We start from the raw sequence: 26875 nt of genomic DNA, 5'->3' as shown, positions 1-26875 counted from the left end.
ATCATCTAAACAATACAATAGCTAAGCAGATGTACATTTTATGACTGAATATAAAAAACCTTGCTCTTTTATGTATGCTTTAAATGCGGTTTTAAACACTTACGCAGCTAATAAGGTATTATAACCTGAACACACCCCTACTTCCCCTATCTTTGTTCCCAAGAATCTTGCGGCACAGATTCTATGTGATTGACCAAAGTTAAAACAGTTTAATTCATGGCAGAACCAGACTGAACTCAAGCCTCCTGGTAATTAACATATGCTCTTCCTACTGGACTACCCTCCCTCTACTCCACCACAGAGCAACATGTGGTGTGAATTATCCTTTGGAAATTACAATAAAGGATGTGTGCTTGATGCCTGCAATTTTATTACACAATGTTGATATACACACAGATAATTAAAGAAAGGAGATTTTGTTGTTGTGCATCCTAGTAGACAAAATTAGAATGTTTGGTCAAATTTAAAAAGTAAAATTTTAAATTAAAACTTAAAAAAATATTAAGAATCACATTCAGATGAAGAAATCTGCCTATTTGCAAATGGATATACAGATGGATCTTTGAATAAACAGATGAGCTCTGTAACAATTCAGATAATACTTTCCCCCTCACAGGTCTGCGGCTGGCTCGGTTTCTTCCTAAGATCAGCTAGCCCTGCCTTCCAGAGCAGTCACAGGAGAGATTCCAGAAAAATCACAGTAGAGATTTCAGACTACATATCAGACTATACAAGTTTTTTTGCTTTTTGGCAAACTGGGTTAGTTCTTGTTAGTGATAATTTTGATATTTGCATTACTTGTTTTATTTCAAAATGTATTGTCTTTTAAGGTCCAAAGGTGTTCTTTAAACATGGGAAGGGTTTCATTTAGTTATCTGGGCTGAACATGCATGTATGGTCTACAATAAAACAACTGGTATATCTATGGTAAAAATTCTTTTATAAAAAAATATCATATATTAAACCACACACTTCAATAGATCATAGAAGACTATGTAAAATAAAAATTACTTCTTAAAAGTAATTTTTAAAATTCTGTCCAGGGTATCATCTACTTTTCCATTTCTGGAAGTACTTGTGTGGACCCCCAATCTCTATCAGGACACTTAGGAATGGCCAATGAGCAAAGGTACTGCAACTCTTTGTTAGGCAAGTGCTGTTAACCAAACAGGTTTAAAAAGGTGGACATGATTTACTTTAGAAATCTGAATTCTTCAATACTATTCAGCTCTTATATCCTAACTCACCTCACATGATAATCGGTTGCTGGTCTAAGATCTTTCAGGTTACATTCTAATTCTTCTCCACTGTAAAGAAAAATCATTTATTAGTTAATGATATCAGTTTCAAAAATACAACAGGTTTTGGATTTGAGTCTCATAGTCATGTACCAACAATGATTCAAGAATTATTATGTCTGATTCCACCATAAGCCAGAAATAAACTTTCCCATTTGACAGCTTTTTTCTGGACTAGAAAATTAGATTCCTTTAAATGATGTCATTCTAGATTTGAAAAATGGCAAGGTTAACTTAGTAATAAAAGTGCAAAAGATCTTATCATTTCTTCATAGTAACATCACAAAAATAATTAAGTAAATAAGCAAGCAAATTGAATAGATATACAGATAAACGTAAGTATAAATAATAGTACCAGCTCTCAACTGAAGGTGGCTCTCATGGCTTATCATGGCAGGAACCCCAAATGCTTTAACTTCTCAACTCTTGAAGAAATTTCAGTCTGCTTCCCTAACATATCAATACTAATAAATAGCTCTCCTATACAAAATAAAACCATTTATCTGACCACAAGTTACAACAGAACCTCGACTTAATCATGAGAAAACAATTAACACAAAATAAGGAATGCTCCCATTAAAACTCTTTTAAAAGGTGAGGGGGATGTGTGTGGGCATAACTGCATTCTACTCAGACATAAAAAAGAATGAAATTCTGTCATTTGCAACAACATGGATGAACCTGGAGGTTATTATGCTTAGTGAAAAAAGTTAGAAAAAGACAAACACTGCATGTTATCACTTATATGCGGAATCTGAAAAATAAAACAAACAAATAGAACAGAACAGAAATAGGCTCACAGATACAGAGAACCAACTGATGGTTGAATGGGGTGAGTAGAGTGGGGAGGGGCAAGAGAGGGGTAGGGGATTAAGAAGTACAAACTACTACTATGTACAAAATGAATAAGCTACAAGGATATATTGTTCAGCACAATGAATATAGCAGACACTTTTCCAATAACTTTAAATGGAGGACAATCTATAAAAATTTTGAATCAGTTGTACACTTGAAACTAATACTGTAAGTCAACTATTCCTCAGCTAAAAAATCACTATGGAACTAACAACACTGTATGTCAACTATATTTCAAATAAGTAAGTAAATTTTTTTTCAGTCAATTCAATGGATAATTCTTAAACATGATTTAAGCAAGCGAGGCCACCAAACACTGTTGCTTCCCACTGTGCTGGAAGAGGAAGTGTACAGAACCACCTTGAAGTATTCCTTCCACAGCTGTTAAGTCTGAACCTGACTAAGCTCTAGAGCTAACTACCAACTTATAGGAAATATGGGGGAGGGAAGATCAAGTTAAAGGACACCATAAATTCAGAATGCAAGAAAGTGATCTATTTTTTGCAAATGGTCAAGAATTTTTATAAAGGTGGGAGATTCACTTGAAACTAATATTGCATGTCAGCGATACTTCAATAAAAAAACCTTTAAATTAAATAAATAAAAAAATAATAAAGTGGCTATACCATTTCACACATACAAAAAAAAATGGAGAAGGGGACTATTCAAGATTAAAATAGATTTATGAGACATAACAAACCCATGCAATGAGTGGGGCTAGTTTGGATTCTAATAAGAACAAACCAATTTTAAAAACATAATTTAGAGACAATTGAGGAAATTTGAATACAGCGTAGATATTAAATGATGCCAGATATTATTGTTAAGTTTTTCTAGATATTAATGACATTATAGTTAAGTGAAAAAAAAAATCTATGTTGATCCATATTGAACTATGTAGGAGTACCCTGGTGTGTGATCTGTGAATTGCTACCAAATGCTTCAGTAATAACAATAACAATAACAATAATAATAATAATAATACAGGAGGGATATGGATTGTGACAAAATCTTGATAATTGTTAACTATGAGTGATGGCTGTATCTGGGGATTGATTGTACTGTTTTCTCTACTTTTCTGTATGCTTGAAATTTAGTCACAATTTTTAAAAAATTTAAACTTACTGCCCTGCTAGTAATATGTAAAGTAATATTTCTGTTTTGAAAAGTATCTATACATGTGAGTTTTCTTTATTAAAGAGGAAGATGGAAAAAAATAGTCAGCTCATAAAAGACAATGAAATACCATGAAATGTTCCAAATTAAAGAAGGCTGCTGAGACATGACAACTAACTGAAGTATCTGGCCTTAGAACGGATTCTGTCCTAGAGGGGAAGAAGAATGCTCCAGCAGACATTACTTAATCAACTGACAAAACTGGAACACGGACGATGGGCTAGATAAAAGTATGGTACTGATGCAAAGTCTGCACTGCAGCTATTTAAGAAAATGTCTTAGGAAACATACTGAAGTATTTAGTAGTACAGGACCATGATATATAAAACTAATATGAAAAACTATAGATTAAGAGGGGAGCTAACGGGAGGGAAAGTCAAATAGTAAAGTGAATAGGGTCAAAAGTTAGAAACAGGTAAACCTAGGTGAAGGATATTCACATATTCCTTGATTGCTATTTTTGCAACATAAGTTCAAAATTATTCAAATAAAAATACTTTTTTAAAGTTGCAACCTGGTGGCCAACGTCCACACCTTGCCTGCAGCTCTGCTGTTTGACCTGCACTATGAAGTGTTTTTGAATTTGCTGACTTAGTTTTAACATTAGGCAAGTTTACTATCAATTCAGATTTTCAGCATTTCCTTTAAAACAATCCAAAGAACCAGCAAATCTAGGCCAACATTCCCTATGCAACAACCTGTTTGAGGTGAGTGGTGGCTGCTGCTGCCAGATGAACACAGGAGTGCTCCTGTTCTCCTCATTCCCAACCTTCCTCCTGTCTCACTTCTGTCACCTGCCTGTCCCTCTGAGCACTTGGGACTCTAGCTCCTGCTGCCACTGATCCTCGTGCACTGATAGAATGTAACTGGTTTAGAATGTAACTGGTTTGCAGGGGCTGGGGGAAATGGTGCTCTATATTTTGTTAAGGTCATGACCCATTCTGACCCCAGTGGTTGTGAGGCAGAATACGGGGTTAGGACTATATTATGAGTGCAGTGGAGAAGCACCCAGTGTTCTCACAGGGGAGTCACATGGTCCGACTTATGTTTCTGTAGCGTGGAGGCTGGAGGGAGGGAGAGCAAGAGTAGATGCTAGAGGAGCCTGAGGAGCTTCCTGCAAGAGTCCAGTCCAGCAGAAGCCCGATGGCAGTGACAGGAGGAGAGAGTGGATAAAGAGCTTCCCTCCCTCCCTCTTTCTCCCTTTTCTGTGACCAGAAGAAAAGTCCCTGGAGCGAGTTGAAAATTAGGTAAAGGGCTTGGGAGATGCAGGGTCTGCAGCACCGACGCAGCAGAGAGCCAGGAGAGAAAACCAGCCTCTCCAGCGGCGGAGGAAGGGGTGGGATCTGTGTGGCCGAGTTACGCTGTTCCTGGGGCCAGTCCCAGAGACGTCAAACAAGTAGTTAAAACAAGACCAGCCCTTCTGATTTCCTGCCCTGCAAACCTGAGCAGTGCCCAGCAATCACAAAAGAAAAAAGACTTGACCTCAAAAACTTTTATCACATTTAGAACAGGGCTATAAATCATTTGACTGGTTAATATCTGGGAGTCCACAAAGCAGAAGGGGTTAATCCCTTACTCTGTGTGCTAAACTTTTGACCATTTAAGAAAGTCTCAGAATGAAATGATTTAAAGTAATCTTTACTACAGACTGAGAAAACTAGTGTGGAGGATAAGTCGGAGGGTGAAATGGAAATCATCTGAAAGAATTAAAAAAAAACAAATCTAGAGAAAGGTCTGGGCCTAAAAAAAGATAATCAAATGAGTGCATGATATGAGTAAAAACTAAAAGTCACACTCACTTTTTGCCCTGACAATATTAATGGAAAACTTTCTCTGGTACCACATTGGCAAGCTAACATAAATCAAGTGGCATATTTGACCAACACCAAGTAGCTCTATAAAAGTCATTTCTGATTAGCAATTACTCTGAACAAAATTAACCATTGACATTATAATTACCACTAATTATTAAAAAGAACTACTTAAAGGACAATTTGCAAAGCCAGTAAATTTTTCCTTTGCTTTCATTCTCCTTAATAACACCAATTTCACTGTTTAGCAGCTGAGAAACACACATGGAAATATACTCTACCTGTAAATTATCTTGTATTTTCCATCTCGTCCTTTGTCTGATAAGGCAACCTCGTAACTGTAGGGGAAGGAAAGACCACTGTGGGATCCACATGAAAGTCCAACAGGGGGAGCCCAGGACAAAACAACTGTTCTTGCCTGAATATTAGAAACCTGAGAAGAAAAACAAGAGACAAAAGTATTCAAATCCATTTCACATGGATCAGACACTTCACTTCTCCCCCAGAACATTTTGTGATTATTAGCAGTGGCATAAAAATAGGTCGGAGTTAACTCAAGATAAACCATTTTATTTTAATTACAGTGAAAACAACTGTCCTATATGGCGTTCTCCTGTCAAAGTCCTGATGTCCAAACTAAAGCTCCTGCAACATCTGTCCTTGTTATGAAACCTACATCCAAATCCGGTGCATTTCACACTTGGAAAGTAAAATAATGTCATGCTTGGGATCAGTAAAAAATTAAACATGAAATTTCAATAATCTCCATGATGGCCATCACACTATGTGGAAGGAACTCACATGCACAGGTACTTTTTGGCGGCCTCCAAGCCTTGCTTGGTGTCCAGTCATCTTGCAAAGCCACCACCTTTCAAACCATGCCCCTCCAAGTCCTGCAGGTTCCCAGGAGAACCCATTTGGAGGGTGGAACCAAGGCCCAGGATGACAGGAGGAGGAAATGTGTGTGGCGATGTTTCACTTCTCCAAGCTCTGCTTTTATCTTTCTGGTTTAGCCTCCACTGAAGACTTCATTTGAACTAAAGAGTCTGGGACTCTAAACACCCAACTCTCCCCTCTTACTTAGGGCTTCTCTGAGGCTCATCCTTACACTATCGCCCAGGCATCCTGAGCAGGACGGGGCCCCAGCTGCCCTCAGCTGTAACCTGCTCATTAACAGATCCTGCACTGGCTTCTCCTCTGCAAAAGCACGTCTCCACTCTAATGGCTCTTGCTTCCCGGGGCACCTCCTCACATACACTATTTGCCTTCCAATCTTTGTTTTAGAGTCTGTTTCTGGAGAAAACCAATCTAAAGCACAGTCTAATTCTTTAAAATCTCTCAACAGCACTTTAATGTTTGATGTTCTAATTTTCTAAAGGTTATTTTTTGCTCTCTGGATATTGGTCTAAATAACATATTAAAAACAAAACAAGAGTTAATACACACTAAAACTTAGTGTTCATACAAGACTTTATAGCTGTAGATTATTAGGCTGTGGATGGAGATGTCTAAACTATCAAGTCTCTATCCTTTTTTCTTCCATTTTCATCAGTATCTGATCTAAATAAAGAATATTAAAGTGTAATATAAAATAATTAAAAAGCACGAACAAAATATGGAAAATGAGCACTGAGTCTCCCTTTTCAGTCTGCCATTCATTCCATTTTGAGCAGAGATCCCCCTCCATATCACTGCTGTTCCATGTAGATACAGCACCACTATGTATTTAACCAGTTACTCAAACTCCTACTCATCCTTCAAGATTCCAGCCAGTCTGCACTATCCCTAAGTAGCCTTCCCTGAAGTATCCCATCATCTCTCGGTTCCACAGCACCTTGTTGCTGTCTCTACCATTGCTAATTACAGTGCTGGCCTACCTTCCTCACTGGACTGTGGGACTCCCTAAGGAGAGGCCCCAACTCATGTCCAATTGTGAGCAGTCGTTGCTTAGTAAATGTTGAATGAAAAGAATCAAAGGGAAAGAGGCAGTCTGAGTTTCTGATACGGGTGACACAGCGTGGCAGACTAGCAATACACACACCCCTTTTAAACAAACCTAAGGAGACACTGTTACAGAGTCGAACTCCACCCTTCTTGTCATGGTCCAGATGAGCAGCTGGTCCTCCGCCCACCCCTCCTGTGACACACAGCCCTAACTCCTTTGGGTGCATCCCCCTCACACCCCTGAGACAGCCCTGGACTTTCCGACTTCCTGCCTTTAACAGACTTCTTTCAAATCCGGTCCAAATGCTGCCTTTGCTTATTTAATCAATCATCATACCTCGTCTTGGGAGAGGTTGTGCAAAGATGATTAAGATCCGATCTCTGCCTGGTGAAGACAGAGGCATATGTGAGGGGCCTCATGGCAGATACAATGAGCACAGAAGGACCCCAGCAGCTTCAGCTCAATCCAGGAAAGACTTCTGTACAGTCCTGCCCGACCCCAGATCAGAGCCAGTCACTGTTTCCTCGGCGCTCCAGCCACACTGTGCTGGCACCTCTGTTTGGCACTCATTTCATTATACTTTGCTTTACCTGGCTGTTTGGGTGTTGTTCCCCTGATAGACTTTAAGGCAGCATTTCTACCATTCACACCATTGTATCTGCTGAATTCACACACCATTAACGAGTAATCCTGAGATATTGGATATTACATTTGATTTGTGTCTTAATAAGAGATATTTTGCTATGGAAAGTTCAGTTTGTAATTTAAAAAATGCTGATTAGGTACTGAGAAACACTCAGCTGAGGTGATAGGTGGTCCAACCAAGAGCACAGTATGTAGTAATACCGATTCTGTGAATGGTGGTGTGAAATAACATCACGTCTCAAAACAGCTCAGTCAAGTGCTAGCACTTCAGATACTGAACAGGTATCCATAAATCCACATCCCTTTAAACTCTACTTTTTTTTTTTTTTAAATCAGCTATTAAGAATTTCATCCTAAGAGTTCTCATCACAGGGAGAAAATTTTCTCTTTTCTTTTCTTCTTTCTTTATAGTCTATGTGAGAAGATGGATGATGGATGTTAGCTAACCCTATTGTGGTAATTATTTCATAACAGATGTAAATCAAATCAAAGCATTTTTTCTTTTCTTTTTTTTTTCCCTTTAGGACTTGGTTCAGTTATTACTTAACTGAACAGGGATGTACAACACTTGAAGGATCAACTAAAATAAGGTTCACCTTTTCCCCGGGTTCCCTGAGCAAGCCTTAAGGTCAACTGCTATCTGAACACAGACCTCTGTGTGAGGACATCCTTCCCATTGGCCAGCCTGTCAGACGTGCACTTTGAGAACTCAGCATCATTTTCAAAGGGTGGCGGCTTCTGGAAACTCTCTCCTGGAGCTGAGCAGCCTGCCACCTAGATGGCGACCAGGGTTGTGAGGCCAGTCCCCTCCTGTGCTCCCTGCTCCCTCCCCTGCACTGACTCCTGGGCCTCAGGTTTCCTTTCTTTAGGCATTGGAATCCCAAGAGAAAGAGTGCTTTGTCTCTGTTAGAACTTGGAATTCACTTCCACTCCAAGGCTGATGCCAGGAAATTACACAGTGCCTTTCAATAGAGTGTCATGGAAATGGGGATCCTCAGCAGTAGATGCCTTTACTCCAAGCACCCAGGGAAGTGATAACCTCAATGAGAGTCAGAACTTCAGGAACTAGGCTGGGCTCAAGCCTACATCAGAGCCACAGCACTCCCACACGGGCTTTACCTTGTGAGTCAGTCAATCTCTCTCTCTCTCTTCTCTCCTTTCCTACCTCCCCCCTTTTCTCTGGTGAAACTTTCTCACCAGGAGTGACCACTGAACTGAACTGGGGCACGGCTAATCTGATCATCACAATGATTGTCATGGCTGTGATCCAAAAAAAGGAGTTTAAAAGCCATAAAACTAAGTGACTTTCTGATGTTTAATTATTCTACCATAAATAGAAGTCAGTCTCCTTTGTAATGGTGATAAGAGTGATGATTTCTAGCTGCACAATTATTGGACAAGACCCAATGTGACCTTTGTTTCAGCACTGGTGATATAGGAGTCTGTTGTGAAGGTTATTAGTGTAAGTCTGCAAAGAAATGACTCAAACTGCTTTGAAGTATCTTGAAGGACTTATAAAACCATCGTCTACTTCTAAATGATTACTGATTAGAAATCATTCTTGTCTATGTATTTATTAAATATAGATTTGAACTTGAGAACAGTGGCCAATTTAAAGCATATCTATGTGTGTATATGTATTTGGAAATGATAAAACCACATTATCTTGTAGCTATTTGATATGTAATCCTTATTCTCTGTCACCTTATCCCTTTCTCTCCTGTTCATCCCAGTATTTTAATCCTATTCTGTGCAATTTTACTGTCTTAATTTTCAGACTGTCTTAAATGCAAATGATATTCATTATTTGGGTCAAAAATACCATTTACTCTCATAAAGCTACTAAACTGTTACTCCCGTGTTCAAAAATATTTCTATGTAAGTTCGCAGCTTCTAAATTTGGTCTGGTCTCTGGATTTAACTATGTGGGAGGCCTGCTGATCCAATTTAGGGAGTTATGTTAAGGAAATATTACCATAGCAATATTGGCTTCACTTCTAAATTACCATCATGACAAATAATAACACAAAGGAAAATTTAAAAGGGAAAGGTCAGAGAGATCATTATTCAAAGAAAAAGGATACTCAAATCTAGGAATTTCAGAGCCATTTGTTTCTACAATTCCTTAAGTGCGCAGAACCTCCAGTGTGTTTCCAGATATACTGCTGTTTATCTTTCAGGAATTGCTTCTTGTAGGAACAGTTGTTTTCTTAGGTCAGTTTACTCACTTCTGGAACTGACAAATCAATTGTTCCTACAAGCTAAACATTAGTGGATGGAAACAATGCAGAACCGCAATTCCAGGTTACATTTATTTACATCCTGAAAATAAACAGCCCAGCAGTTCATGGGAGACTTCATCCAGCATCACCGTCAGAGCAGATCAAAACCAGGTTAGGTTGGAGCTGGTTGGTCCCAGTAGAGACTGAATCCTAAACCGCTCAGAATACTATCAAGCTTGCTTTTCTAGCACAGTGGTGGCTATGAGTACAGTCTCCAAGGCACCTGACTGTTACAGTCTTGGGACAAATACCTAGTATATCTGTGCCCTGTTTCATCTAATGACTAAGTATCTGGATCTTTAAAGTACCTGGGTTTCTAAAGGGTAAGACTTACTTAATTCAGGGTGCCCAAAATTCTAGAAAGATGATTGGAATCCACAAGCCCTCAATACTATTTCTATACCTAAAACAAATCACCTGCAAAGCCTCGAAGAAAAATACTTGCATTTTATTTGGAGGTGTTACCAGATACAGCTGAAAGAAAAAAAAAAAAAGAACAACAATCCTTTATACAATTGTACACCAAACTTTCTACAGCTCCGCTGTTTTTCCTGGAAGGAGGCTGGGCAGAGTGTAGCAGGAGGGTCTCACTTTTGCCTGACGATACGCTATAAACTGCAGAGGACCAGTCCATTCCAAGGACTCTATAAACAGTGTATCATTTACTTCTCAGACAGTCCCATGTGGTATTTATTATCCGACCTTCCGAAGATAAGGAAGCCGAGGCTCCGGGTCACAGAGACAGTTGATGGCCACACTGGGCCCCAGCCCCCAGGGCCCTCCCCTCCACGCAGCTGCCTGCGCCTGGCTCCAGCCGCCCACATTCCACCCTGCGGGCTGAGCCGCGTCTGATGCTGGCCGGCCTTCAGGCATCTGGCCCACCTGGCAGAATCCGGCTGCAGCCGCTAGTCTGCCACACGTTTGTGCAGCAAATATTTGTGAAGGGTTCACAACGTGCCAAGGACAGTGCTAGGTATTAGGAGCACACAGATCAATACGACACAATCATGATTAAGAACTTCAGACAGAGAGGGGAGCAGAGGAAGGGAGGAGAAGGAAGGGAGAACAATGGTGTCAACAAACAACTGGGCTGGGAAGGATGAGTGGACTGTCACCCAGCGGAGAAGGTCTATGTGGGGACCAGGGGTGGGTGCGGTGGGCAGACTAACCCCCCCCTCCCCCGCCAAGATGTCCACATCCTAACCCCCAGATATACTTCCCTACAAGTAAGAGAGACTCTGCGGATGTGATTAAGTTAAGGATCTTGTGAGGCAGAGCCCATCCTGGGTTATCTGGACATAAACAACACGCGTCTCTGTGAGTGCGAGAGGGAGACAGGGGTGAGAGTCGGAGGAGATAGGAGGGTGTAAGGGGTCTCGGGCCCAGCAATGCAGGGCAGCTTCTAGAAGTGGGAAAAGTGGGGAAACACATCCGTCCACAGAGCCCCCAGGAAGGAACATGGCCCGGTCAACACCTTGATGTCAGCCCCACGAGACCCGCTGTGGACTTTCTGACCACCTGGCTGACAATCTTACTACATTACACCTAACATCACTACTATTTACACGACAGCCTGTCTACTCTACTCTGAAACCTACACAGAGTTAAGGGCTTAGTAAAGGAATCAAGGAAATGGCCACTGAGTGTCAATGTTGCTTTTATCTTGCTGGAGCTACATGACCCTCAGGAACAGACGCCGTCACTTCTGCAGTGAAGACATGACCAGGAAAAACTCAAGCAGAACACTGTGTGTGTGCATGGCGGAAAAGACTCTGAAGCTGGGGGACTACACCTGGGACAGCCAGCTAGCCTGTCGCCCCACCTTCTCGCCCTGATTATGACTTCTCTGTGTTCCTCACGGATTTTCCTTCTTTCTACTGCACTCTAAATGTAAGCCTGTTCGAGAATGGCATCGAAGATATAAGAAGGACACAGGCGTGAACCTATTCTGGAGGAACTCACAGACTACCGGGGAAGACACAGAAACAAGTGAACAGAGTACGATGTACGACATACACGGAGAGAACAGCGATGCTGGGGCAGTCCTGTGGCACCAGGTACCATGTGGAGTATCCCACTTGATGGGCGGGGACGGCAATCAGGGAAGCCAGCTCGGAGGAAGCATCTCCTGAAAGGAGGCATCCAAGCCTGGAAGCCCAGCTGTTCATGACACTGATATCTAACAGATTGTAATGCCTTACTGATCTCTCTCTAGAATGGCTCTAGAATCCATCCTCTCCTTGCCACACCTGATGCCACACACTCAGTGTGACTCCCACAGCCTCCCACTGGCACAAGAGATTTCTAACATGTGCCTTCCTGGGCCCATCCTCTTCTCTCACTTCAATGCACCTGCCAGCTCATTGATCATTGTGAAAGGGCAGCCCTGATTATGTAACTTCTCTGCTCGTAAACTCTCAATGGCAACTTGCTCCTCGCCGGCTTAAGTGCAGACTCCCCCTCCCAGCATCAACACCCCACAGCCCTACAAGCGCCCTATTGTGCCCACAGTCCAGCACACCTCATGCTTCTAGGTTTAGTCAAACTCAGCTATGTACCCTGAGGCATGCTTGGACCCTCCTGTTAAAAAGCCTCAGTATTTGAAACACATGAAGAATCAAGGTTTTCCAATTCAGCTAGAAAACACTCCAAGGAACTTTGGCTCTCTAAACTCAGATGAAAGGCTGAATCAACATTTTCAATTTTTCACTTGAATTTCAAAGCACCTGGCAAAATCAAACTTAAAACCTCACAATATCACTACTCCCACCAAATTTTTTCCTGGCCATTATACCCCTTGCCATTATGCTTCGGATTTATTTTTCTCGGCTAATATTTGAATCTCTTTTTGAAATTTACCTGGAAAAATACTTTGAATGACTGAGATTTCAAAAATTATAATTACTACATTTACACAGGTAAAGGGAAACTGCCAAAAGAAAACTGTTCTGTAGACCTGGGGGTGGTGGGTAGAGGTGTATCTTTGGAAGTTGGGAAGAATACCTAATTGCATTCAGAATATCCAAATAAAGAAGACATTTTGGTGGATGATGACTGAACAGAAGACTACTGTTTTATATTTTCATGTGCCATTAATAACAACACTACTTCATAGTTTATGAATAATCTGCAATGGGAAGGGGCCTCTTTGCTTACCTACTATGTGGTGAAAGAAAAACATGTTTGAAATACTTAAAAAAGCGCCATTTATGCTGAGAAATCCAGAAGACATACCTGTGGTTTCTCTATTCCCGAAAGAATGTCTTGCACCCTCTTTACTTCCAACTCATACTCTGCATGGCAAAAAGAGGGAAAAAAAGAAAAAAAGTTAATACCATTAGAAGGCAGTAAGGCTGTCAAGTTCCTTTCCCAAGGCCTTTAACTAGGGCTATCATTAAGTCAATTGCCTGTTACCATGGGCTTTTGATGCCATAAACATGATAATGAAAATCAGGAATGGGGATATCTTTGGGGTAGGGATTTCACTGTGGTTTTTTGCTAAGTTGCCGCTATTATTGGTTTACATCTTCACATTGTTGGCTAGATTAACACTGAATTCCATCTAATATTTCAACAGGCAGCAGGGAACAGAAGGCCTTAAGGAGGAGAAGGGGGAGACAGTGCAGTGAGAAGCTGAGGGCAATGAAGAGATGAGGTTGACACAGGGGCCAGTTCATGCAGGGCTGTGAGTTCAGATTTTTTAAATTCAATTTTATTTATTTATTGTAAGTTCGATGGCCAGCTACCGGAGTGTTTAAGCAGAGAAACTGACGTTATCTTGAGTTTGAAAAGATCTGTTTGGCATCTGCGTGAGTAATGGACATGCAGAAGCTAAGAGGGGCGGCAGAAAGATGAGTCAGTACGTTGCTGCACTGGTCCACGTGAAGGATGGAGCTGGTCGGGGCTGGGGGTGGTAGAAAAGATGCTTAGAGCAGGACTGGTTTTGGTATGGGTGCTGAAGGATTGGATATGATAGGTAAGGGTGAGGGGATGAGAAGAATCGAGGCTAATTTCTACTTTCTGAATAGATCAACAGAAGGATGATGGTGTCTTTTAGTAAGATAGGGAAATGGGTAACTTTTGGGGTGGGGCAAGAACAGTTTCCAAAGTGAAAGGGGAGAAGTGCTTGGAGTAGGGAGGAAGGATGTGCACAAAAAGGACAAATGACAGAATTTAAACTTAAGAATCTATTTCTTTTGCTAAAAGAACCTTTTGAGTTTCACAACCTGCTTGATAGAACCTAATTTTGACTTTGCAGATTTATTTAACTGTTCAACCTAGATTATGAGCTGTACGTAGAGATACATGACTATCAAGGCATGTCCTTGCCCTCAAAATATTTCAAGGTTGGGGGGGGATGAAAGCAAATAGGCAATTACAAAGTGACAGGTGCTATGGTAAAGGCAATCTAAGAGAAACCATTTCTAGAAGCTTCCTAGGAACCAACATCCAGCTGAGCGCTGCGGGCCAACAGACATTTGGAGGCGACAGGTGAGTGGAACCACGGGTGAGAGCAGGTGAGTGAGCCCAACCCCTCCTTCACAGGCTTTTCAGGTCTAATCTCAAAGTCACCCTTTCAAGGAACCCCACCTCAACCCCACCCCTCTTGCCCCAGTCTCCCTCCAATCATTCTCGTACCCTACATACCTCCTTCAGACCAGTTGTCAAAATCTGCAAATTATTCTGTCTGTTCCCTTGTTTATTACTTGTCTTTCTTACTAAAGTATAAGCTTCAGGAAGGTAGAGACACTATAGGTCTGGAGTAAATTTGTTCTGTCAATAACCAGATGGTAAATGTTTTTAACTCTGTGGGCCGGAGGCCTGTGTCACACATTCTTCCTTGTGTTTATAGCCACTTAAAAATGTAGCCTCCCGCTTAGCGTGAGGCGGACACAAGACCAGGCCACGGGCCAGGCGGGCCCTGTGCAGGACGTGCTCCCACTCAGCCTGGGGCATCTCGCGCGGTTCCTGCAGGCTCAGAGCTCCACGGACACTTGCTGACTCAGTAAATAAACCAACTCTATATAAAAAATAACAAGCACTTCTAGTTGGCACCACCCTAAATTTTAAAACGACCAGTTCTTCATTTTTCCCCATTGCATCCTGCTTAGGAGAACACGTTTATTTTTATTTTGGCAAGAAAAAGAAATGAGCTGGTGGCAATATACTTTTAAAAATTACAACCAAAAGAAAATCTCCATTCAAAAGACTAAATGTCACAGATTCATTTAGAAGCATGTATTCATGTTAATTTGAAGATACAGATAATAGATTAAATCATTAGTTTAGAGTCAAAACATACCCTCACAGTTTTTGGAAGCACCCACTATGTCAACCGTAAGTACTGTGAACTTCAGAAGTTAATTGTCAGTAAAAAAAAAAACAAAAACCAAAAAAATACATAAGTGTAGTTGCAATAAATGAACTGGTTCAGTTGTCAAAGACAAAACTTTCTGAATCACTGGTTATTCTAAAGTTTGAAGGAGCCCATGGTTTCAGACACTAGATACAGTCAAACAGCTAGCTGAAGGAAGTCTTTATTTCCTTCTGCCGTGAGTGACATTTAAGGTGTCTTAAAAGCCAGACCCTATCCTTGAGGTAACAAAGGTTTAGACTAGAACAGGGATGATCACCTATTCAACCAGGAGGGAAAGGGAGAATGATAAGAGCCCTGCAAAGCAGAATCCTCGGGACTATTACAAGATACAGGCCATGAAAGAAAGGTTTAAAGAAGTTTTTTTCCGAAGACTCCCCTCCCCCCAGCCAGCTTTCAAACACACACAGATAGATAACAGAAGAACTGGTTCTGCTTTTGAAAGAAAAAGAAAAAAGAAAAAGAAAAAAAAGGGGAAGAGGCTGAATTGGGGGGGGGGGGATCCACTTAAAACTGAGGGAAAAAAAATGAGTTTCAGGTAAAAGCCAGACATACAAGTGAAAGGCTCTGACTGAGATAAAAACAACTTCCAAACAGAGGTCAGGACTTCCTTTGTCCGTGTGATTATAATAATGGAAGCTGCTATTTTCTTGAGCACCCAGGTGTGTGCTGGTCAGGCACCATCACCGCGCTGATTTCTACAACCTGCCTGGCAAGGCGGCCTGCCTCCACTCTGTATTGCCGTATTGCCACAGTAGGCAGGCCTGAGGTCTCTTTAGCACAACAGTTTCATCTCCAGGTCTGAGCACAATACCTGCAGGTGTCTTTGCTGCCTGAGGAATGAAGTTGGGGAACAAACGAGAAACTGAGGCTCTGAGACCAGACGTAGTTCCCCCAGGACCACAAGCCCAGTACATGTCCCACAGCAAGGAGAACCTCTGGCGGCGTCACAACAAATTAAAAGCGAGCTGGGGTCATGCGGGGAAGGTGTGGAGAGAGGGGGGCAGAGGGCTGAGAGCAGCGGGGCGTCGGCACTGAGGGGAAAAGGAGAGAAAGAGGAGGCGGCAGCAGACACCCGGTTAAGTGCCACGAGAGGGTCTGTGTGGTTGGTTGTTTTTCCTTAAACTGTGAAAAAGTTGTCAGATGAATAGAGCGAAGGCCTTTGGATCCAGGGACAAGGCATGTGAAAAAAAGGAAGAAGAAAAAGTAGGCCATGAATGGAGCCAAATAAACAAAGGATTCTGAGAAGATCAAAAATAAAAAAACGCAGGGCGTGAGGAGGGAAGGTGGTGACGGGACAATCACCGCCCTAGGAGAGCAGGAGAAACGCGGCTCCAAAGCCAGACTGGATTCCTTCTTTCTTTCAAGGTTCCGAATTGGGAACGTGGAAAAAGAAGGGGGAAATGTATTCACACCAACTTATTTAATGCTTTTCCGTTTGTGCTGCCACAGACTAAGAGAAAAAAGTAAATTAACTGCCAGGCACACAATCTGCACAAACAAGAGTGAAAATAAAACTTGTTTAACTGAACTAAAGTGACGGCTCCTTACCACATAGAAAATGAACTCTTGTATGAAAGTGAACGGTCTGGTATGAAAATGCCAAAATTCACAATTCCAGGACCTAAATAACTGAGCTAACTCACACCTTGGCCTACCCCTCTCTAAGCAAGATGTACCTGTGCCTCGGAGGGGCCTCAGTGGGTACCCCTGCCCGAAAGCAGCCTCGGAGACCAGCGGCACAGAGCACATTTCAGAGCTGGACCAAGCCTGCTCCCTCGTGTGCTTCCTTTTCCTCAGTCTCTTCTCTCTCACACACACACACCAGATTGTGAGAAAGGAGAAAAAAAGAAGAGCTAACTAATCTCCTCACCAAAATTAACAGATCAAAAGAGAACAGTTCTGGTGATCGACCGTTAGGATATCTTTTATATCAAGTTTAAAAAGAAAACAATGTCTTGCTTGTCTTTGTCCTCCCCGCCCCCCCAAGAATTTGAGGGAGCCGACCAAACAAGAGACTGCCCCAAAGAGCAGAAATGCAAGGCTGCGGGGCAAGGTGCCCTTTCTTCATTATCAAGGCCACCTTCTTCCTGCTGGGACGCAGCAAGTAAAGTAGCCCAGAGGCAAGTCTTATAAGACAACTTTGTGTTTCTTTCTCACCATGTTGAAGCTGCCACAAGGTAAGCAAATAGATTAAAATCATTTTTCTACCTGCTTCAGTTTCGTTTGTGACCACAGCTGAAGTGGATGGACAAGACAACCCACCTTCTACCTCACCACTTTCTCACTACCCTGCAGTGAAGACTGATGTTGGAAAAATGATTACGGGGCGCTCTGGGACAGCGTTCCAGAGGAGGGGCATTCTGTTTTGCAGATACAGATACACTGCGGGGAGGTAATTTCATGAAAAGGAGTTGAGATGGGAGCCTCTAGTTTAAACATGCCCCCAGTGATGTGAAAACTACTTTACTTGGAAACACCAAAAAAGGCGAAGGGGAGATTCTGCCCAGCGACTTATGCCTTTCTTTCTTCCTTCCTAAAAGCACATCTCCACCCAAGAAAAAAGCATTTTTAGCAAAGGGAAGGTTAAAATAAAAATACACTAGGAAAGCAAAAAAATTTTTTAAAAAAAAAAAGGACCAAGAAAAAAAAAAAACCCACACACATAGAGGGAATATGTGTCATGTGAAATTTAAACTTTCCACAAATAATGGTTTTCATGTTTGCTCCAAAAAGAACTGTAAGTTCAGACTGTTTGCATAACTGTAAGGCCTAAACTAATTAAAATATCCCCTTTTATAAACACAATTTAGTTCTTTGGCTTGTTTCACATTTTTTTCCTTCTTAGAGAAGAAATACAGCTAGACACTTAGCTGCTAGTTATAGAATGTATTTACGGTTGTAAGAGCAGCCCCTTCATTCCAATGAAATGACATCAGCATTATTTCTCTGTAAACCTTCTGCCTAGTTCTCATCCTCAGGGCTCATTTTCAGATATGCCCGGCAATAGCATAATATGCTCTCTCAGACCTGCCAAGGAGCCGACTTAGCTACTTGCTCTCTTTAACAAATTATAAATAACAAACTAGGGGCATGGAAAATATGGAACTTCTGGTCATGCCCATTTTTAGGATAAGAGGCTTAAAATCAATAGCAAACACCCAATATAAGAATTAAATAAACAGAAATAAATAGTACTTTTGGATGGAAAAGAAAAGTAAGACTCAACAATAAGGACAAGCTGGGTATGCAGTCAGTGCTTTACTAACGCTGATGAGAAGAAATGAAGGTGAAGGACAGCCAGCTTAGAAATGCTTATTGAATTGCTTTTTCAATCAGAAAAATAAATCCGCTCTCTTCATTTTTAAAATATTACTTATGCTGGGGGAAAAAAGAAGAATCAATAAATGCACACAAAAGTAAATTACCTAAGAACGGTCATTCAGTGATTATGATCCATAGTTAATGGTGTCAAATACAAATATTAAAGAAGTGTAAAATCACAAGAATTAAGTTTGCATAATATAAAGGCAATGCAGTTAATCGGCAAAGACAAATATGCTGGAAGTATCTTCAGATACCAATCACCCTGATGCTAAAAATGCAGAGATAAACATCTTTTTAGCCATTTAGCTGGTTAAGTGGTTACTCTATTTGAAATCCTGAAAGACAGAAAACGGAATACGGACTCTCAACAGTAAAAAGAAAGTAGCAGGTAGGTGAACACAGGTTGTGGGCAGTTGCCGTCCAGTCTCGGAAAATATTTTTAAGAGCAACTTGGGTTCCAGGCAGATTCTGGAACCTTAGAGAAAGGAGCTGAAGAGAGATGAATTCCTTTTGCAGCTGGAGTGCCCGGCTGGACAGGAGGGAAGGCCAGAGAATGTAAATGGGACAAGGGGGTGCTGATTTCCTCTGAGCTTTTGTTGCTATTTCTGGAATTCAGAAGAAAGACTGATTTTCTGTTCCAGCCTAAAATCTGAGCAAAGCCCTATTAGGAACATTCTTATTAATCCACCTGCAGGCAAAGTGGATCCCTTCGGGCAAAAGCTGTGTAACACTTCAGTTAAGAGGGAACAACAGAAAAGTGTTAGGTCTGGGGCTTTAATGAAAGGTGAAGGCACCAGATGCATTACCCTTGTTGAATCTCAGATCAACTGAGTTTATCTCCCAACCACCTCTTGTGATATTGGATTCCACCAAAAACACTAGGAGATACTATGCCCATTTCTGTCAAATTCCCTAAGAAAAATTCTCATGTTTACTTCACAAGGCAAAAATCATATATTTGCATGGAACTGGACAGAAGCAGCTAGCATTTTTAACGACAGCAAATTATATAGGGATGAAAACCCCACAGAAATGGATAAAGTATTAGGTAGCTATGCTTGCCTGGCAAGCCTGACTCCAGCACCGGTTCCTTCCTTTCCTTCCCTCTGCATGTTTGAACCGTGTTGCTGGCGAACTGAGCCCTAACTTGTGCCAGATATAGCTCTTTTATTCTGGGGGAAGGCTCAACTCCATGATTACCCAGAAAGAGCTGGTACCCTCCCTGGGTGTGTAACAGGAAGGCCATCACTTAAACATAGGATAGAACGACTTACAAAGGTAATTAAAGCTTATACACTACTTTCTGCACTGGCATCTATCAACATTTCCACAAAATGTTTTTTCCTTAAGATTTGGCATGTCACACTGAAAACTTTTCAAGTAGCTTATTCAATACTTTTGCAAGACTGTTCAACTGACAGGCAGAATCCGGAGAGCACAATTTTGTAACACATTCAATCCAAAAGAGAACATCAATATACCACAATGTAGCAAGTTTTGAACAGTTTTTACATCCACATTTTTAAAACTGATGTCTCACAGGACAAAATCATATACACTTGGGGACAAGGACAGACATTCAGTTTATGGCCAAAGAACCCAGTGAAGCTCATCAGCTGATACTGGAATCAAATCCAGAGCAGACCCCATGTGTTTGGGCTCTGAATCACCCACCAGAGTTCCAGCATACAGAAATGTCTTTACCATTTATGGTACAACCCAACTCACCCAGGAAATCAACAAATGCATATAGTCACCAAGCAGGTAATGCCAATGAGTAAAAGATGGTGGATATGCCAGGCAAGAGGGAAGGGTAAGGACTGTGGAAAACTGAAAAGGCCTTCAACCTGCCTAAAGGGGGCAGCTGCTATGTATTCGATCAACTATTGCCAAGTAGGATCTAAGGAATCCAAGTTTGACAGACTGCCATTTTTCCTGAGAATCTTGAAATAGGGACTTTTTTTGCGACACTGCCTGATTTGTAAAAATACATATTTTGAAACAGTTTTAATTTATAGAAAAGTGAAGGAATAGTACTATGAGCACCCAAATGCCCTTCACCTACACTGACCAATTATTAACATTCTGCTTTACTTGCATGCTCACATTTTATCCCTATAGGTACACACACACTTTTTTTCAGAACTACTTGAAAGGAAATAGTTGATCTTATGACATTTCAACCCCCAAAACTTCAGCAAGTCATTCTTAAAAACAAGGACCTTCTTTTATGTAACCACAATAATATCACACCAAGAGATTTAACATTGATAGAATAAAATCTAATCTACATTTCATATTCAAATTTCCCCAATCATTCCAATAATGTCTTTACCAACCCCTACCCAATTCCAGGATCCAATCAGGAAACGTGTCGCATTAGTCTCCTTTAATCTAGAACAAATCCCCTATATTTTTCACCTTGGTAAAGTTAATATTTTTAAGGAGTCCAGACCAGTTTTCTTATAGCATAGAGAGCTGTCTGGATCATGTAATTATTTCCTCATAATTAGATTCAGGTTAAAAATGTTTGGTGAGAGCTCCATGTGGATGTACTTTCCATTCCAACACGTAGGGAAGCACGTGGTGCCAGTCTGAACCTTTTGGTGAAGTTCAGCACTTTGGTCACTTAGTTAATGTACTGTGTGACACATCTTCCCGTTGTCAAAGCACCTCCTTCCCCTTGCACCTGATGACTGTCATACATGCCGATGATCTCTGCCAGAAGATATGATTATATTGACAGTTGCAAGATGGTGATGTTTCTAACTCTATCATTCCTTCTCTGTTAATTAGCTCCCTCTCCCACATTAAGTATCTATGAACTCATGATTTACTTTTTTCCCTCAGTAAAATTTGTCATACTCCACTGCCACTTTTTTGGATGCTAAAACTGTCCCAAATGTAGCCAGTGGGAGGCCCTTTAAGCTGTCTTCTGTGCCCCTTTGTCCACTTCCTTGAGACTTCTGTTTTGAACACCTGTTAAATATTCTGGCTTAAGATCGCTTAGCCAGCAGTGAGAAAATGTGCAGACTGCAGGTGAGAGATTTTATTAGCATAAAGTAGAATTTATCCAAGAATTTTGAATTTGTCAAAAGCTGCTATTACCCAAGGATTTTCTTATTTAAACGTGACTAGAAAGAACCCATCTAAATATTTCTTTCATTTTTTTAGAAATTAAAGTTAAAGCAAGCCAATAACTCAAGAACCATCTTATATGATATTTTAAAATACAGCAAACTTGAATTTTAAAAACTCAAACATGAACCATGGTAAACTTTGAGTAGAAAAACATAGAACACATTTGGCTCTTCTTGGATTGTATAATTTGTGCTCTCAATTTAATCTGGCCACGTTTTATTTCTGGTTCTTCATGATCAACATTTCTCTTTAAAAAACAGATAATCAAAAGAGACAGCACCATCTGCCCCAATCCAGAAAAGAAAATGGACAGTATTCTAAATGCATCCAACAGAGAAATAGAATGAAAAGTTAGACTGGACCCCTCAAGCAGGAAACATCTATGTGGAGGATGCCATCTATCTATGCGAGGTTTTTCTCCAGAACTGCGACTACTGAGATCCTGAAGCCCTCCATTCTTAAACGTTTTCCTTTTATTCTCCCAAACACGTATAATAAAGCAGACATCTCACAAATCCAAGGTCAACGTGAAAGAAGTCTTGAGTTATTTACAAGCAAACTACTCTATACCAGTCATATGCACTGATCACTGTCTCAAAGTCTTTTAAAAAATTATTTGGAATTTAAATTATTCAGTTCTCTGTATAAAATAAAGGACTCTCTTGAGCCACACAGCTGGCACCTCTGTTGTCCAAATGAGCCACCCTTGTTGTTCAAAACAGGAAAGTCACAGGCCTATTAATAATGTCTTTTGCACGTATATTTAGAAATTCAGCTAAAAGGTCTGAGAACTTGAGTATCACATTTATAGCCCCAAACCAGCTCTATACATGGCACACTTTACCAGCCACATTTCAAAGTCTGCATGTGATAAATCATGCTCATCGGATCTCCATATCCTAACACCTGAGGTATACAACTCCTGAGCTCATCAGGCCTGGGGAGAACCCATGAGCAAAAGTAGCCACGTGAGTCATGAACAAAATTAGACAAGAAATGAAAATGCACAAGAGGAAAATATAAAAGAAAGACAGCACAGAAGAAAAAAAACAGAAGAGATGACAAGAAAAAAAAAAGGAAAAGAAAAAGAGGGAATAGTGAAAAAGGAATGAGTGACAGATAAAAAGATTCAAAATCTGGCTCTCAGCAATTGCATTACATTGACAATTTTTTTATCTAGGTAATTGACTTTAAAGTAATTTCTTAGAGATTACAGTGATAAAGTTTCTATTATAAAATGCCAAAATGTACAAGGTTAATCTGCATATTAATTTGTAATCCTTAAATTACCCAAGGGTGAAAGGACAGAATATGCATGCTGCTGAGAGAGCAACTCTTCCAGGCGATGTTGCCTTTATCACCCACCTGCAATGGTCCTCCTTGTAGGGGCTCCCCTAACATCCCATCCTCCTCTCCATTTTTAAGTATATATCCCACTGCATGTTCCTGTTCACAGTACAGCTGACCTCTGCACACCAAGGGAATCAGCAGGGCCAACCATCCCCTTAGTTGAAAATTTGTGTATAACCTGCACTCGGCCCTCCATAGATGCAGTTCCTCCATATACACAGATTCAACCAACCACAGATCGTATAGTACAATAGTATTTACTACTGGAAAAAAATCCGGGTATAAGTGGACCAGTGAGGTTCAAATCCGTGTTGTTCAAGGGTCAACTGTCTGGCCTCTACTTCTCCAAAAACAGTAAGGGTAAGCTTCACGAATCCAGGAATCATATCTGTGCCGTGTGTCACTGATTCCACAGAACCCAGCTCAGGGCCTGCACAGGAACATTTCTTGAATGTATGACTGAATAGATGGTCGGAGAAACACTACCCACAAATGTGCATACTATGCTTTTATTCTCTGAATATTTACAAACAGACACATGACAGATGTCATGGTGGAGAGAGTTATGAGGGAAGATGTCTTGATAGATCACAATATTACACAGAATAACACATGATAAAACTGTGTCAAAAATCTGTAGGTCTCCATTTTTGCATAGGAAATGAGTATGTACATACTAAATTAATTCATTAAGAATCCGAAATTTGGTGTGGATTAGAAATATTTCTAAAGCCAAAGCTAACAGTCTGCCTGTGGAAAAAAAAATCACTAAAGCCATCACACTTGCTGGGATGATAAAAATGCAACTGAGTACGTTACTAACAAAGCAAGTGAGAATTCTTGGATCTCACTCTGGATAGTATCCTGGAGAACAATAGAGCATTTTACCTACTGGTGGTAACTTTTTAATCTGCTGTGTTCTAATCTCATTTCAGAAAATTAAATCAGAGTGCAAAGAGTTGTTTTTAGAGGCTAAAATGCCTTGGTTTTGTTTAGCCAAGTTAGTCGTTTTCCAGCTTTCCTGTTCCACAATAGTTTTCTTGTGTGCACAAATCATGCATCTCTAAAGAACCATTTGAGAAGACTCTATTATGCCTCTTTAGCAATTAATTACTCAGCCAAATAGGAAAGTTTGACCTGCAAAAGTATTTGCAAGTCTCCCCTTTTGCAATCTTAATGCATGCTTCCAACTGCCCTGACTACACTTTCTCTTTTCCGCCTTAGAGTATGTGACTGTCTGGTTGCCTTTCTTCCCATAATTAACAGTCCTCCCCAGTTGCAATCCCCAGTGAACGAAAAACTTGGCATTTTCCATTGAGAAATCTCCCTCTTTGCATTGCTGTCTATCCCAGGCCCACAGAGTCAGACTTGGGTTTACTGTGGACTCAGTCTTTATGGCTTACCACCTACAGCAAGCAGTCTTGCAGCCAGACACTTTGAGTAAAACACTGCCATGGGCTCAAAACTTCCAAGCAAGTCTCTATTTACTCTTGAGCAAAAGACTAATTTAGAGTTCTTTGATCCTGCTGGCAATAAGCAATTCAACTCACACATTCCTGCTGAAACTTTCCCAGTGAACTCCCAAACAGCCTTCTACAACTAGGAGTCAAACAAAAAGATACCCTAAGAGATAGGAACCAGAACGGTGAGCATACAACAGTTCCATGTTATTCCTACAGGGTAAAAGAGGTCTCTTTTCGCTTGCAAATTCACCATATAGAATGAAAACAGAAGTGAGTCTTCAGTTTTAAGTCTTAGGTTTTAAAGAAGGAAAGTGTGCTTTTTTATTTTTCCCTATCGGTGTGCCCACTAGAATAAAATTTAATTAAAATATTTTGAATACACAGAGCAATTCAAAGAATTATAAACTATAGTATGACCTATAATTAAGTAGCCCTCTATAATGTACTGTTATTAGCTGAATTGTGCTCCCCCCAAAATCCATGTATTGAAGTCCTAACCCCAAGCACCTCAGAACGTGACTGTATCTGGCAATGGAGTCTTTACAGAGGTAATTAAAATTAAAATAAGGTCATAATGTTGGGCCCTATTAATGTTCTTATAAGAGGAGAAAATTTAAATAACAGACACAGAGAGAGGGAAGATGATGTGAAGACAATGGGAAAAACAGGCCATTGACAAGCCAAGGAGAGAAGCCTGAAACAGATTCTTTCCTCATGGTCCCCAGAAGGAATCAATCTCGCACAGACTTACGGCCTCTGGAACTATGAGAAAATAAGTATCTGTTATTTAAGCCACCCAGTTTGTGGTAATTTGTTATTATAGCCCTAGTCATTTAATACATAGACCATACGTATGCAAATATGTACTTGATATTATTATACCCATTTACCAACTATGGAGCCTACAAACTAGGAATTTCAGAATTTGGTCAAGATCACACAAGGCAAATCTAAAAGAACCCAGTATAAACCCTAGGTCTTCTAATTCTCAGTTTAACACTATTTCTTCTTGGGGGACGCCAAACTTCCTTTCATCCTGCCATCCCCTCTAAGAGAATGAGGAAACGGGTAGCGAGGACAATTTTACTTATGACAGATAACAAATTATCAGTATGAAGGGGTTGCCAAACTGCTTGGTTCAGTACAAAATAATTACAGTGGAAGTTAAAATGTGTTTATTCCACTGCTTCTATAAGAGGTCATATCCAATTACAGAAGGCCAATTTAGAAGTCTAAAAAGAAGCTATTGAAAATCATTTGAAAAGCTGATCCAAAAAAAGACCACTTCCTGTGATAATTCTACAGGCTATTCCATGCCAGTGCATCAGTCACACAATATCCTCTCCCCTTCCCCTCACATATAGAAATATATCGTGCAGGATGTTTTGAGGCTAGAATACTATTATGCAGTAATTGCTTCCAAAACACACGTTACAATATTTTTGCAGCTGACTGTGGCTTTAGAGAAGAAGCACACACTGGCTCCAAGAGGACAGAGACTACGTTGGACCATAAACTACAGCTGTGTGCTGCGCAGCACCACCTGAAATATCTGTGTTTTCTTCCCAACCAGTTAGGACAGAGTGTATCCAGACGACTCAACTTATTTATGGCTCCAGCTGTTTTTCTGTATTTTCAGACACTTGGCAATAGCTCGGGGAGAGCGGCCATTTTTCTGAAGTCTTCCAACAAGGATAAAGAAGGTCTAAACTGTACAGTGAGTACTAATTCTGCTCTTAGGTAGAGTAACAGCCATTAAAGTGTAGATTAATACCTTTCTGTTAGTCGAAGGAAGGTCCTAATTTGACCTGCTCAACAGTCGCTGAGCAGAAGTCTCACAAGCACTCACCTTTGTGGAGGAAACACCAATCTACCAGAAAGTACAGGAAAGTGTGTTTTTGAAGGAGCTAACAGTTGCTCTGTGCATGTAAAAGGCGCTCCTATAAGAAAGAACCAGAACAAAGAGAGGACATGGGGGAAGGGGAGCAGGGGTGACTAGGTGGTACAGCAGTTGAAGGTGGCTGGTCTAGGAGACTGACTGCATAACAAAGGCATTTCTAACGAAATGCACACACAGATAAAGAGCTGTGGAAATTCATTCATGAGTTTCTTTAAGCAGCAAATCGTTGAACTGTTCAGTTGTAATTACTGTGAACTAGTCTTCATCATTATATAATTCGACTACATTGTTAGTGTTAACGTGAACTA

General features: G+C 40.7%; 1 protein-coding gene across 5 annotated transcripts in view; it reads right to left on the bottom strand.

Moving 5' to 3' along the window:
* The window catches only part of FNDC3B (fibronectin type III domain containing 3B), a 312077-nt gene that overhangs the window by 80959 nt on the left and 204243 nt on the right, over positions 1-26875 (bottom strand). For all 5 annotated transcript variants that reach the window (XM_064492811.1, XM_064492820.1, XM_064492826.1 and 2 more), the window contains 3 exons: positions 13247-13305; positions 5422-5573; positions 1248-1307 (listed from right to left, as the gene is read on the bottom strand). In XM_064492811.1, the coding sequence (XP_064348881.1) occupies positions 1248-1307; positions 5422-5573; positions 13247-13305 (271 nt within the window). The remainder of the gene's footprint in view (positions 1-1247; positions 1308-5421; positions 5574-13246; positions 13306-26875) is intronic.

This window comes from Camelus dromedarius, chromosome 2 (assembly GCF_036321535.1).
Source record: "Camelus dromedarius isolate mCamDro1 chromosome 2, mCamDro1.pat, whole genome shotgun sequence".
NCBI classification, from domain to species: Eukaryota; Metazoa; Chordata; class Mammalia; order Artiodactyla; family Camelidae; genus Camelus; species Camelus dromedarius.
Note: the sequence above shows the minus strand (reverse complement) of the source record. Positions and strands in the feature narration are given on the sequence as shown.